The 13,943-nt window shown below is 42.3% G+C and overlaps 2 protein-coding genes across 2 annotated transcripts in view; one reads left to right on the forward strand and one right to left on the reverse strand.

Moving 5' to 3' along the window:
• Positions 1-13,943, reverse strand: part of NT5C2 (5'-nucleotidase, cytosolic II) — a 164,963-nt gene that overhangs the window by 133,781 nt on the left and 17,239 nt on the right. The gene's annotated exons all lie outside the window — the stretch shown is intronic.
• On the forward strand, positions 2,596-3,673 carry LOC111172657 (small integral membrane protein 30-like). Its single transcript, XM_089897340.1, has one exon. It carries the CDS (start codon positions 2,883-2,885, stop codon positions 3,066-3,068), a length of 186 nt encoding a protein of 61 aa, XP_089753466.1. The 5' UTR covers positions 2,596-2,882; the 3' UTR covers positions 3,069-3,673.

Here is a 13,943-nt window from a genome sequence, read left to right on the forward strand (position 1 = left end):
GGCTGTACCTCACACCAATTAAATCAGCATATTTAGGAGAGGGACCTAGACATCAGTATTTTTAAAGCTCCCCAGATGATTGCAATGTGCAGCCTAGTTTGAGAACCACTGCTATAGAGGATCCAGGTCAAACACCTCACTTTACAGAAGGAAAAACTGAGGCCCTGGGAGTTTAAGAATTTTGTCTGAAGTCATACAACTGATTAGAGCTTGAGATATCAATTCAACAAGTTGATGATAATAACAGCTCTTTTTTTGTTGAGCTTTTACTCTGGGCCAGAGTAAGCACCAAGCACCTTACAAATATAATGTCAATAAATCCTAATGATTTTATGAGAAAATTGAGACCCAGGGAGTTTAACTAGTTTTCTCAAGGTCAAAACAACTGAACAGTGGCAGAGATTCCAGTTCAATTGTTCAACTTAGTTTGAGCAGCACGCAGATGACAAGACAGGGATAGGGCCCTGCCCTTAAGGAATTTACAGTCTACCTGGAGGGACAGGACACAGGTGAGCCAACATTTAAAACACATTCTGATAAGTGTTACAGTAAATGTCAACAATGGAAAGACAAGGAAGGCACCTAACTCTGGGAAAAGTCAAAGAAGTCTTCTTAGAGGAGGAGGTATTGAAGAAGTCTTAAAAGGTGAATGAAAGGTAGTTTAGTGAAAAACGAAGAGGGAGAGAAAGTGGAACCAGCCAGTGTAAAGAATGGTGAATGCTCAGAGCTATGCAGTAATTCATAGTGACTTGATAAGTATATTTGGGTGGAGCTATTGCCAAGAGGTGAGATTGAAGAAGTAGAGACTAGATCATTAAGGAGTTTAAAAGAGGGAACCATAGCAGGATTATAAACGGACAGTGGAAGGATATAAATGTATGTATTTAAAAGGTTATTGGAGGATATACCAAAATCACAGGCAACAAAAGAAAAAACAGATAAAGTGGACTACATCAAAATTGAAAACTTCTATGCATCAAAGTACACTCTTAACAGAGAAAAAGGGCAACTCATGCAATGGGACAACAAAAAACAATCTGATTCAAAAATGGGCAAAGGACTTGAATCGATCTCTCTCCAAAGAAGATATACAAATGGCCAATAGGCACATGAAAACATGTTCAACATCACTAATCATTAGGGAAATTCAAACCAAAACCACAATGAGGTATCACCTCATAGCCAGTAGGATGGCTATAATCAAAAAAATAGAAAATAATAAGTGTTGATGAGAACGTGGAAAAATTGGAACACTTGTGTACTGCTGGTGGGAGTGTAAAATGGTGCAGTTGCCGTGGAAGACAGTAGGGCAGTTCCTCAAAAAAGTAAAAATAGAATTACCATATGGTCCAGCAATTCCACTTCTGGGTATGTACCTGAAGGAATTAAATGCAGGGTCTCGGGCTTCCCTGGTGGCACAGTGGTTGAGAGTTCACCGGCCAATGCAGGGGACACAGGTTCGTGCCCCGGTCCGGGAAGATCCCACATGCCGTGGAGTGGCTGGGCCCATGAGCCATGGCCGCTAAGCCTGCGCGTCCGGAGCCTGTGCTCCGCAACGGGAGAGGCCACAACAGTGAGAGGCCCGTGTACCACAAAAAATAAATAAATAAATAAATAAAATAAAAGCAGGGTCTCAAAGAGATATTTGTCTACTCATGTTTATAGCAACATTATTCATAATAGCTGAAAGGTAAAAGCAACCCAAGTGACGAACGAATAAATAATCAAAATGTGGTGTACATATATACAATGGAATGTTATTCAGCCTTAAAAAGGAAGAAAATTCTGGTACATGTTACAAGGTGGAACCTTATTGTGGTAAGTGAAATAAACCACCCACAAAAGGACAAATACTGTATGAAGTACCTAGAGTAGACAAATTTACAGAGACAGAAAGTAGAACTATGGCTACCAGGAAGGAGCCAGGGAGATGGGTAATGGAGTGTTACTGTTTAATGGGTACAGAGTTTCAGTTTGGGAAGATGAAAAAGTTTTAGAGGTGGATGGTGGTAGTGATTTCATAACAATGTGAATATACTTGATGCCACTTACCTGTACGGGTTAAAATGGTAAATTTTATGTTATGTGGATTTTACCACAAAAAAATTATGGCAATAGCATTAAAAGATTAGCGGGTGAAAACTCAATGAGGAGACCAGTTAAAAAGCTAATGCCCAGGGGCAAAGAACCCAATAAGAGCCTGATAATGTAAGACAGTGGCAGGGGAGACGTAGGGGACAGACACTAGAGATCTCTAGGAGGTGAGTGGCTAGCTAGATGGGGCGTCAGGAAGAATGAGGAGCCCCAAAACGCTACTCCCAAAGTCCTGACCTGAGGGAGTGATGAACAGTGGTGTCCATCACCAAGACAGGGCCCACAGAGTTGGTGGGGGAGGAACAGGTTTCTGAGAAGGTGGTGAGTTCAGCTTTGAACAAGCTGAGTTTGAAGTACCTGGAGAATATCCAGGTGGCAATATCTTAAAGGAATCAGATACACTACAAATTGATCTCAGAAGGTTGGATATTTTTTTAAGTATGATAATAGTATTATGGTTATTTTTTAAAGTTTGTATCTTTTGTAGAAAATATGGGTGAATGGAGCAGGGCTGGCCATGGGGCAATGGTTGTTAGGGCTGAGGCATGGTACACAGAGATTCTTTGTGCAATTCTGTCTACTCTGGGGACCAGTCAAAAATCACCATAATAAGAAGTTTAAAAAACAATAATAGCCCTGCTCGCCATTCCAGTAATGGCTGCTTCCTTGAAGGTGCTGTCACATGGAACCTCTTAGCCTCAGCATCCTGAACTGATAAAATTAAACAAATACCACTTTCTTTGAAACCTTCAGCCTTTAAGAACCAGTCACCTCAAGATCTCAACATCATGATCTCAGTTTCAACCCAATTGTTCCTAGTTCTCTTTTCATTGCTTTTGGTGCTGCCTGTTGTTGAAGCAGTAGAAGCCGGAGATGCAATCGCTCTCTTGCTCGGTGTGGTTCTCAGCATTACAGGCATTTGTGCTTGTTTGGGGGTGTATGTACGAAAGAGAAATGGACGGATGAGACTTTGAAGGGCCTCCTGAATCAAACCTTGCCCTGAAAACCTTTGTGCTATTGAGGTTCAGAACTGAGTTTTGGTCACTGAAAGTTCCCAAGAAACAGTAAATAGGGTAGTTCATAGTCTTGATTATTTCCCTATAAATAGGAACAAATTGATATACTATGTTAAATGGAAAACAAAACGTTTTCTTCACAACAAATAATGCACTGAAAAATACCTTAGAAAGAAGGTCAAAGAAGTGAGATGGCTGAACTTTGCATATTTCATAGTTTCAGAATTCTCAATAGGAAGAAGAAAACTCTTGCCCAGAATCCTGGGAAATTGCCACTGTTTAAGTTATAATCACTGCCTCCTGCATCATTGAGGAGTCTTTTCTCCATATTTTTAATGGATTTTTGTGTTGTTATCTCCCAAGTTAATATTGTACCTAGATATTAAATACAGTTGGTCAAAAATTAAAACTTCTGTCTTTGGGCTTCCCTGGTGGCACAGTGGTTGAGAGTCCACCTGCCGATGCAGGGGACACGGGTTTGTGCCCCGGTCCGGGAAGATCCCACATGCCGCAGAGCGGCTGGGCCCGTGCGCCGTGGCCGCTGAGCCTGCGTGTCCGGAGCCTGTGCTCCGCAACGGGAGAGGCCACAACAGTGAGAGGCCCACGTACTGCAAAAAAAAAAAAAAAACCCAAATCTCTTTGTGGGGGAAACGTTTAGAAAATGTATTCGATGTATCTAACGTTGAAATGGAGAAAAGATTTAATGTAAAAAAAATACTTTATGTTGACATTGAAATGGAGAAGAGATTTAATGTTTAACAAAACCAAAGAAATCTTTATATTAACTGGTAACATCTCCACGGTGAGAAGTACTATATATCAAATATAAACCCATTAGGTAAGTTAAAAAAAATAATAATGATAAAGAGAGATGTAAACCTATAGGGCAGAGATAAAGACATTATTTTATTATTAACAATAATAATACAAAGGACTACCATTTAGGGAGTCTCTACTCTGTGGCAGGCACTTTGCTGAGCCCTTTGCATGCCTATGTTGTACTTTTCATGACAACTCTCATTTTACTAAAGTTCAGATGTCTTGCATACCAAGTGGCAAGCTTCAGATTATATGAGGTATATCAGAGGGAACGAATAAAACAAGAAGCTAGAAGGGCTAAACAAGGAAAGGTATGGACTGCTGACGTCTGAGAATAGGAAAAGGACCCCATAAAGACGGTGGTAAGTAGAGTGCTTTGCAAACCGAGGAAGAACAGAGATTCAAGAAGAAAGGAGTGGCTCCTTGTGTCAAATACCACACAAAGTGCCGGCAAAATAGCAACTAAAAACTGCTCAGTGAATTTTACAGTTAGGAGGCTGGGAGTACCTGGGATCTTGGAAAGAACCACTGGAATGGTGGGGACAGAAACTGGGTTGGGAATGAGTGGGTAGCAAATTAGGCCTACTCTTGATAAGCTATGCTGTGAAGGGAACTTGAAAGATTGCTGTGATATTGTGATTTATAATAAGAAATATATATTTGGTCTTCATATGTTTCTGGCAGAGCTTCTAAAGCCCTTGGAATTTCCTAAGTGATGAAAGTGATAAAGATGTCTTTTGTTAATGAGGTCTCTTGGACCACACCTAAGGATGCGGCTGGCTGCCAGGAGAATCAACCATGTTTTTAGAGGGGTGGAAACTTTCCACGCCCCTGACCTCTGGGGATGGGAGAGGGGCTGGAGGTTGAATCAATCACCAATGGCCAGTGATTTAATCAATCACGCCTATACAATGAAGCCTCCATAAAAACCCAAAAGGATGGGGTTTAGAGCACTTCCAGGTTGGTGAACATCTCTTTCTATCTGGCTATCCATGAGTTATATCCTTTTAAAATAAACGGGTGATCTAATAAGTAAAATGTTTCTCTGAGTTCTGTGAGCCACTCTAGCAAATTAATCAAACCCAAGGAAGGAGGGGGTCATGGGAACCTCTGACTTACAGCCAGTTGGACAGAAGCACAGGGCACAACCTGGGCTTTCGATTGGCATCTGAAGGTGGGTGGGCAGTCTTGTGGGACTGAGCCCTTAACCTGTGGGATCTGATGCTATCTCTGGGTAGATAGGGTCAGAACTGAGTTGAATTGTAGGACACCAGCAAGAATTGCTTTGTGGTGTGGGGAAACCTCCACACAATCAGAACTGGTCCCAGACCCTAACTGACTAATAGCTAGAGGAAGGTAGCCACAAAGGTGAGAGGAGCTTGACTGTGTTGATGTGTGGTAGGAAAACAGCAGGGGAGAGACTGAAGATGGAGGAAAGGGAGGTGACGACACGACGCAGTGCTGAGGGATTGGGAGGGATGCAGTCCAGCGCCCAGATGATGGACTGCCTGGGATGGGAGCAGGGGCACCTCCCTGTGGAAGGGGAAGAAGAAAGGAGGCTACTTGTGGGTTGGGGCTTAGGAAAGAGATCAGGGAGTCATGATGTCAGAGAGCAGGTGAACTGGGAGTGGGGGAAGTGAGTAAGCTGAAGACAAGGAAGGTCTGGCCAGAGACTGGCATGGTGGCATTTCTGAGCTGAAGCAGTCATGACAAGGTCCAGGGTGTGCCTGGCTGAGGTGGCAGGTATGGCACTAGAGTTAAAAGGTCAAGAATTATGGATGATCCTGAGGAACAGATCTGAAGTGGAGAAAAAGTCCGGTGAGTTCTATCCTCAAAGCGATCAGGAGAGAGCAGTTCCTTGGCTTAAGACAGAATCACATTTTGAGATTTAAAAAAAATAGTAATTCTAAGTCTTAACTCACGGCTAATCTAAATAGCTCTTGCCAAAACGTAAATCTGTAGCTTCCTCAAGAGTAGACCAAATATTTAGACCAAGAAACAGACTGAAACTGTGAAGCAGGAAACCTGCACGATTAATCCTGACTCTGTCAGTTACAAAATGGGTTAAATATACCTTTCTGAATTAGACTGGAGCCTGGTCTCCATTCATTCACATTCATTCAGCAAACATGCTTTCTGTCTGCCAGGTACTTTGCTAGGTCTCGGGAATTCAAAAACGAATTATCTATGGTCTTTATGGAACTCACAAACAAGCAGAGGAACCAACCCTGACAGTATGAAAATTCTAGGGCAGAGGTAGGTAGAAAGTGCAGTGGGGCTGTGTGAGCACAAAGAAAGGAACCTAGATTTGGGGTGAAGGAGCACAAAAGAGCTAACATGAGGTAAACCTTAAAGAAGGAGCAGAGTGCACCAGCCTGGGAAGGGTAGGAAGGGCATTCTGGGAAGAGGAACAGCATGAGAAAGGGCACTGAGGGCCCAGATAGTCATGAAATAGCAATCTGGTTTGGCAGAGCAGTAGTTCTTAAATGGCAGTCTGCACAAGAATCAGCCTCGGTATCATTAAAAAGCAGGTTCCCAGGCCCCGGGAGCAATGGATCTGGTAGGCCTAGGAATCTGCATTTTAAAAAACAAGTGTGCTCGGGCTTCCCTGGTGGCACAGTGGTTGAGAATCCGCCTGCCAATGCAGGGGACACGGGTTCAAGCCCTGGTCCAGGAAGATCCCACATGCCGTGGAGCAACTAAGCCCGTGCGCCACAACTACTGAGCCTGCGCTCTAGAGCCTGTGCGCCACAACTACTGAGCCCGTGAGCCACAACTACTGAGCCCGCGAGCCACCAACTACTGAAGCCAGCACTCCTAGAGTCCGTGCTCCACAACAAGAGAAGCCATGACGATGAGAAGCTCGCGCACAGCAATGAAGAGCATCCCCCGCTCACTGCAATTAAAGAAAGCCTGCGTGCAGCAACGAAGACCCAACATAGCCAAAAATAAATAAATAAATTTATTTTTTAAGAAAACAAGTGTCCTCGATGCTTCTGAGGACAGTTCATGCTGCAAAACCCTGGGCTAAACGAAATTGAGCCATTTGTAATGAGGTGGATGGATCTAGAGTCTGTCATACAGAGTGAGGTAAGTCAGAAAGAGAAAGACAAATACCGTATGCTAACACATATATATGGAATTTAAGGGAAAAAAATGTCATGAAGAACCTAGGGGTAAGACAGGAATAAAGACACAGACCTACTAGAGAATGGACTTGAGGATATGGGGAGGGGGAAGGGTAAGCTGTGACAAAGTGAGAGAGAGGCATGGGCATATATACACTAACAAACGTAAGATAGATAGCTAGTGTGAAGCAGCTGCATAGCACAGGGAGATCAGCTCGGTGGCTCTGTGACCACCTAGAGGGGTGGGATAGGGAGGGTGGGAGGGAGGGAGACCCAAGAGGGAAGAGATATGGGAACATATGTATATGTATAACTGATTCACTTTGTTATAAAGCAGATAACACCATTGTAAAGCAATTATACTCCAATAAAGATGTAAAAAAAAACCAAAAAAACCCTGGGCTATAGTACAGGGTACCTGGTGGGATAAAGGAGTGGGGGTTGTGATGAGGCAGAAATTTTGGTCAGGACCACATTGTGCTAAGGATGACAGCTCAATTTACAAGCAGTGAGGCATCTTTTGGGAGTGCCCTGATGACACCTGTTCTAGAAATCCCAGTCTGGAGATGGCACTGACAAGAGCCTGCAGAGAAGGAGGGTTGCGTATCCAGACAAAACATGAAGGGCTTCTTCAAGGGAAAGTACATTATTTAGAGATGAAACCATAACGAGGACCCTGGTCCTACCACCCACTTATTAGCTGGGGGGTGGCCAGGACATCCTCGGGCTCCTAGGAGACAAAACCTCCCCTCAGGAGACCTACAGTAACAGCCACGGTGGCCCGCATAGTGCGCACAGGCCTACGCAGAATCCAGGCTGCGGGACACTCCCTGTGGTTCTGAGGCCTGTGCTGAGTCACCTCTCACTGGAACAAGCTTCTCAGAGCCCCTGGGATCTTGCTTCACATGGTGCTGCTTGGATTCCCCTTGGTTTCCAGCCCAAGGAAGGAGAAAAAATAAACATCAGCCAAAGGTGTTGCTAGGGCTAGGTGCCCAGAGCCCCTCCCCTTGCCTCTCTCCCCTCACTCCCTACCCTAGAAGCTAGGATAAACAGCTGATTTCCCAGTTTCACGATCCTCTTGGCTGCTCCTGCAGAAAAAGGGCAGAGGCGAGCGCCTCTCAGAACAAACCCAAGGCTGGAAGGGACTTGATGACAACCTGTTTTCTGGGAGAGGCCCCAGGCTGGCTAATGTGAAGCTCGATCATCGCCACCCAGGCCTGGCTCCAGGGGCGGGGCTCTCAGCCCCAGACTCCTTCTCGGGGTAACTTCCTGGCTGACTGACACAAAGTGTGACCTCGCACAAAACTACTCCCTTTCTTGGGCTTTGGCTTCCTCTGTAAAATGATGGAGTTGAACTCAAAGAAGCTTCTCCAGTCCTATCATTCCTGGACTGATTGGGCTAAACTGATTGGGACAGAATATCCTCCCTCTAACGTGCCCAGGAGGGCCAGGAGCCATTTCGGGTACTCTCAAGACACATCGATCCATTTACTTATTATTTTCTGAACACACTACTACGTGCAAATAATAAGAACGGCCATCATTTTCAAGTGCTTACTATGCATCGGCATTATGCTAAGCATTTTACACTTCTTTGCCCATCACAACAACCCTGTGAAGAGGGTACTATTATTATCTTTATTGCATCAATGAGAAAATTGAGGCTCAGAGAGATTAAGTATCTTGCCCAAGAACATTCAGCTGGTAAAGCAGCAGAGCCCATATCCGCTCCAGGTGGGTCAGTTTCAAAGACCATGGCCTTTCCACTCCATCACACTTTAAAATGCTGGTCAAACAAGGATTAGTTAGGTACAGATCATAGCCTATACTGGAGTTGTTGTGGAGGAGGGAGGGAGGAAGGACAGACCAAGTGATGAAATTATTTTATTTTACTTTTTTGGCCGCACCACACAGCTTGCGGGATCCTAGTTCCCCCAGCCAGGGATGGAACACGTGAGAGCGCGGAGTCCTAACCACTGGACTGTCAGGGAATTCCCGAAATTCTTTGTTAAATGGGAATAAGAATAGTACCTGCCTCAACTGGTGGTTGTGAGAATTAAATGATTAACACCTTCATAAGCGCTTTAAAAAGACAGCTACTAATATATAACATTAACTACTGTTATTAATGAATGTTTTAAAATTGTGGTAACATATGCATAACATAAAATTTACCATTTTAACCATTTTTAAGTGAACAGTTCAGTGGCATTAAGCACATAACATACTGTTGTGCAACCATCACCACTATCCATCTCCGGAACTTTTTCATCTTCTCCAACTGAAATTCTGCCATTGGTTTTTAATAATTATTAATACAACTCATTATTATGCTAAATATCTATATGTTCCTATCCCCTTGACAAAAGGCTGTAGGTTGTAGCAGAGGGCACGGGTTGGAGATCGTAGCCCTGAGTTCAAATTCAGACTCCCTCACAGTCGGTTCGAATTTAAACCCCTCAACATCAGTTCCTCCATGGGGATGAGACAAATACACGGAGATCACACAGGATTGTGATTAGTATTAGATGAGATCACCGAGGAAAAGGTACATTGCAACCTCCATGCAAAGAGCTCCACAAACGTTAGACCCTTAGACTGGTGGATAGACACTTTTAAGCTCCCAGCTCAGCTCCTGGCACAAAATAGGAACTCAGAAAAAGTTCTAAACGAACCGGAGAAGCTCTAAGTTGTTGGGCCATACTGCCCCCTGGTGGTAGCCCGAAACGGTGCAGCGTCTCTGGCCTCCCCGGTGCTCTTTGGGGCTAATTGGGTAAGACCACGGGGGCCGTCTGGGAACGCGAGGGAAACCAAAGGTTACTGCCTGGAGGGGCTTTTCCTGAAGACTCTCGTTATCCCAAGACATCCTCCAGGCTCAACTCTATGTTCCAAATGGGCTGGTCTCCTTTTTGTACTGCTGACTTTCTCTTACCGCTTTTGCTCATGTTGCACCACCTTCCCACCGGTGGCTCTTTCAAACCCTAAATCTCCCTCAGACCTGCTCAAATCTCACCTCCTCCAGAAGGCCGCCCTGTAGAACTCCAGCCAGGCTCTCCTTCACTCCTTTTTTTAACCTCTACAGAACTCACAGCCTGTACTTAATTATGTGCTGTGTGTATTTCTCTCCAAACTTTGGTTCCTTGATATAATTTCCTTGTTTTCTAATGTTTCCCAGGTCTACAGAGCAAGAACTGAAGTGATGGATAGAGCTCCTTAAAAGCTATATATTTTTTTTGGAGATACAGTTGATTTACAATATTAGTTTCAGGTATGCAACATAGTGATTCAAAATTTTTATAGATTATACTCCATTTAAAGTTATTAAAAAATATCAGCTATATTCCCTGTGCCGTACAATATATATCCTTATTTATTTATACATGGTAGTTTGTACCTCTTAAGCCCTTGCCCCTGTCTTGACCCCCGCCTTCCCTCTCCCTACTGGTAATCACTAGGTTGTTCTCTATATCTGTGAGTCTGTTTCTGTTTTGCTATATTCATTCACTTGTTTTTATTTTTTTAGATTCCACATAGAAGTGATAACATACACTTTTTCTCTGTCTGACTTATTTCATAATACCTTCCAGGTCCATCCATCCATGTTGTTGCGAATGGCAAAATTTCATTCTTTTTTTATGGCTGAGTAGTATTCCAGCATGTGTGTGTGTGTGTGTGTGTGTGTGTGTATCACATCTTCTTCATCCATTCATCTGTTGATGGACACTCAGGTTGCTTCCATATCTTGGCTATTGTAAATGATGCTGCTATGAATATTGGGGTGCACATAGCTTTTCAAATCAGTGTTTTTGGTTTTTTTCAGATATATACCCAGGAGTGGAATTGCTGGATCACTGGGAGTTCTATTTTTAGTTTTTTAAGGAATCTCCACACTGTTTTCCATAGTGGCTGCACCAACTTACATTCCTACCAAGAGTGCATAAGGATTCCCTTTTCTCCACATCCTCACCAACATTTGTTATTTATTGTTTTTTTGATGATAGCCTTCCTGACAGATATGAGGTGATATCTCATTGTGGTTTTGACTTATCAATACATTTTTCTTATGATTAGCAATGTTGAGCATCAAAAGCTATACATTTTTGAGTTCAAAATACAGACCAGGTACAGCACTGGGTACTTGGTACTTTTACAAACATAACAATCCCATGATAATTCTAATGCAACTCTAGTGCAAATTACATATTATTTCAATTTATAGGTAATAAAACTGAAGCTCAGAAAGGTTAAGTGACTTTCCCAAAGTCATACAGCTAGTAAGTGGTAGAGTATGGGTTTGAACCTATGTGTGCCTGCTTACAAATTCACAGAATAAATTTTATCCCCCCTGTTGACTCCTCTCAGGTTGTTGGCACATGCCTGGAACAGTGACTTGGGAAAGAATTCAAAACACCTAGGCTTGGAGGGTTACATGGTGGGTTTGATTAGCAATGTCTGCCGTGAGTGATCAATGATGAGTGGTGATGTGTGCACCTTGTACTTGCCATCCTTTCATTACCCCATGCTGGATGGGTCTATGTGAGGATACTCCACCTTATTCTGAACATGGTTTTATGAAGGCATACTATGTTGAATAAGCATGTGCTTTAAAGTAAGACTGACCTGTATTAAAATTAAGCTTCATCCGTTTCTGGAACTTTGAAACGTTAGTTGGTCCTTTCTTTATGCCTTAGATTCCATATGTGTGAAATGTTTATAATAACCCCTGAGTTGTTATGAGGGTTTAATGGGATTAATTCTGTAAACACCCTTGGCATGGTGTCTGGAATACAGTAAGTGCTCAACTGGTGTTACTTCTCTCTCCCTTCCTATTAGAAATAGAGAGCCCGATTCCTCTTAGGCAGTAGTTCGGAGGGCACTGTCCTTCCTAGGAAATAATAATTGTATGTCAAAACTGTCACAGAATAAAAGTTTTAACCTGATGAGACCATCTGGTATCACTAGCCTCCAAACGTGATGCACCAGGAAGGACACAACATTGTCTATGTAGTACTCCTGCCAAAAGTGTCTAACTTGAATCTAAACACAAGGAAAGAATCAGACAAAGACAAAACAACTGGCCTAGACGCTTCAACAACATCAATGTAAGAAAAAAAAAACAAACAACGTTCTAGATTAAAGAAAATATAAGAGATATATTAACCAAATGCAATGTATGATCCAAAACCAAAACAAAACAAAACAAAAAAAAAAACAGCTATAAAGGACAATCAGGGGAATTAGAATATGGATATATCTTAAATATAGCGTTGCATCAATGTTAAATTTCCCAAGGGTGATAATTATGTTTCAGCTACATAGGAGAACGTCCATGTTCTTAGGAGATACTTGCTAAAGTATTTGGAGTGAAGTGTCATGATGCCTACAACTAACTCAATGGTTTGGGGAAAGCTGTATGTATGTATATTTGTCTGTATAAACAGTTAAAGCAAATATGGCAAAATGTTAACAACTTAATCTTAAGGAAAGGGCATCCAGTGTTCGTTGTATTACTCATAACTTTTCAGAAGATTTGAAATATTTCAAAATAAAAAGTCAAGAATAAAATATATATTCTAGTTAGCAAAGTTTTAAAATTATAATGCTTCATGTTGGTCAGGGTATGGTAAAATAAACACACTAATAAATTCCAGATGATACACTAGCACAACCATTTTAGAAAACAATTTTGCAACAAATGTCTGTGCACTTTAACACAGTGATTCTGCTTCTAGGAGTCTGCCTTAAGTAAGTAATTGAAAAGAAAAAAAATGGGGAAAAGTATTCACTGCAGTGTTTTTTACAATGGTAAAAACTGAAGAACAAAAAAACCTAAATGTCTAGCTATTGAGGAATGACTAAGTAAACTATACCAATCTGATGGGCTATAATGCAGCTATTAAAAGTGAAAATTATGAATAATAATCTTAAAATATTTGAAGACTATACAGCAACATGAGAAATAGGAAGTACAAGTTAAATTTTTAAAAAGCAGAAGAGAGAATTAGAACAAAGAAATGGGAGGAAAAAATAAACTTTTGTTCTTTTCATAAGACCTTCATAAGGGTGGAAGCTCAGTTTGAGACTTATTTCTCTAATTATCACAAGAGCCCTGGGAGTCCCCCGTGGTCTAATGGTTGTTAGGATTCTGGGCTTTCACTGCCGTGGCCCCGGTTCATCCCCTGGTCAGGAAACTGAGATTCCGCAAGCCACGTGGCGCAGCCAAAAGAGAGAAAGAAAAAAAAAAAAAAGCCCTAATTCTGAGAGAATCTTTGAAGGAGTAGCTACAATCTACTTATGACTTTGAACCTATTTTTATGAGAGAGAGGGAATACATTGTTCTAAATGAAGAAACAGAGGGGAAAAAAGCTTTTGAATTAGAGCCTGACACTGCCTGCATGTGCAGGACTTTAAATGCACCAAGTCATTAATCATGAGCTCCTAGAGTAGGAATAATCCATCCTAATTAATTTCTTAAAAAATGAATTTATTTGAGCAATAGAAATGATGGATCACTAAACATTCATTACAGGCCACTAAGCATGTGTCCACCTATGGGGACTGAGAAGAAGCAATGAGGATGAAAAGGCTGGGAAGCAAACTGTCTCAGATGATGAGAAAATCACATCCGTGGTGAGTGGGAAGGGGGCGCAGTCACATTTTACCGGATACTAAGATACACGGGGGCAGTCCTCTCTGAAGGATAAGGGCCCTTCTATTCACTTTAGAATTCTGGTTTTCCACTATCCTAGCCCTGTTCTCCGAAGAAACAAGGAAAGAAATAATGACAAAAGATACGAAGCAACTGTGTCTCAGAAGCCCAGCTTGAATTTATGTAACCAGCATAACCTGAAACAGCCAGAATCACCAGCCTGGAAGACACATAAGG

This window comes from Delphinapterus leucas, chromosome 16, assembly GCF_059928025.1.
Source record: "Delphinapterus leucas isolate spDelLeu-1000000601 "Yukka" chromosome 16, BTC_Dleu_Yukka2, whole genome shotgun sequence".
Taxonomy (NCBI): Eukaryota; Metazoa; Chordata; class Mammalia; order Artiodactyla; family Monodontidae; genus Delphinapterus; species Delphinapterus leucas.

Bases quoted from the DNA above. Each gene is read 5' to 3' on its own strand.
- LOC111172657 (XM_089897340.1), top strand. From the start codon at position 2,883: ATGATCTCAGTTTCAACCCAATTGTTCCTAGTTCTCTTTTCATTGCTT.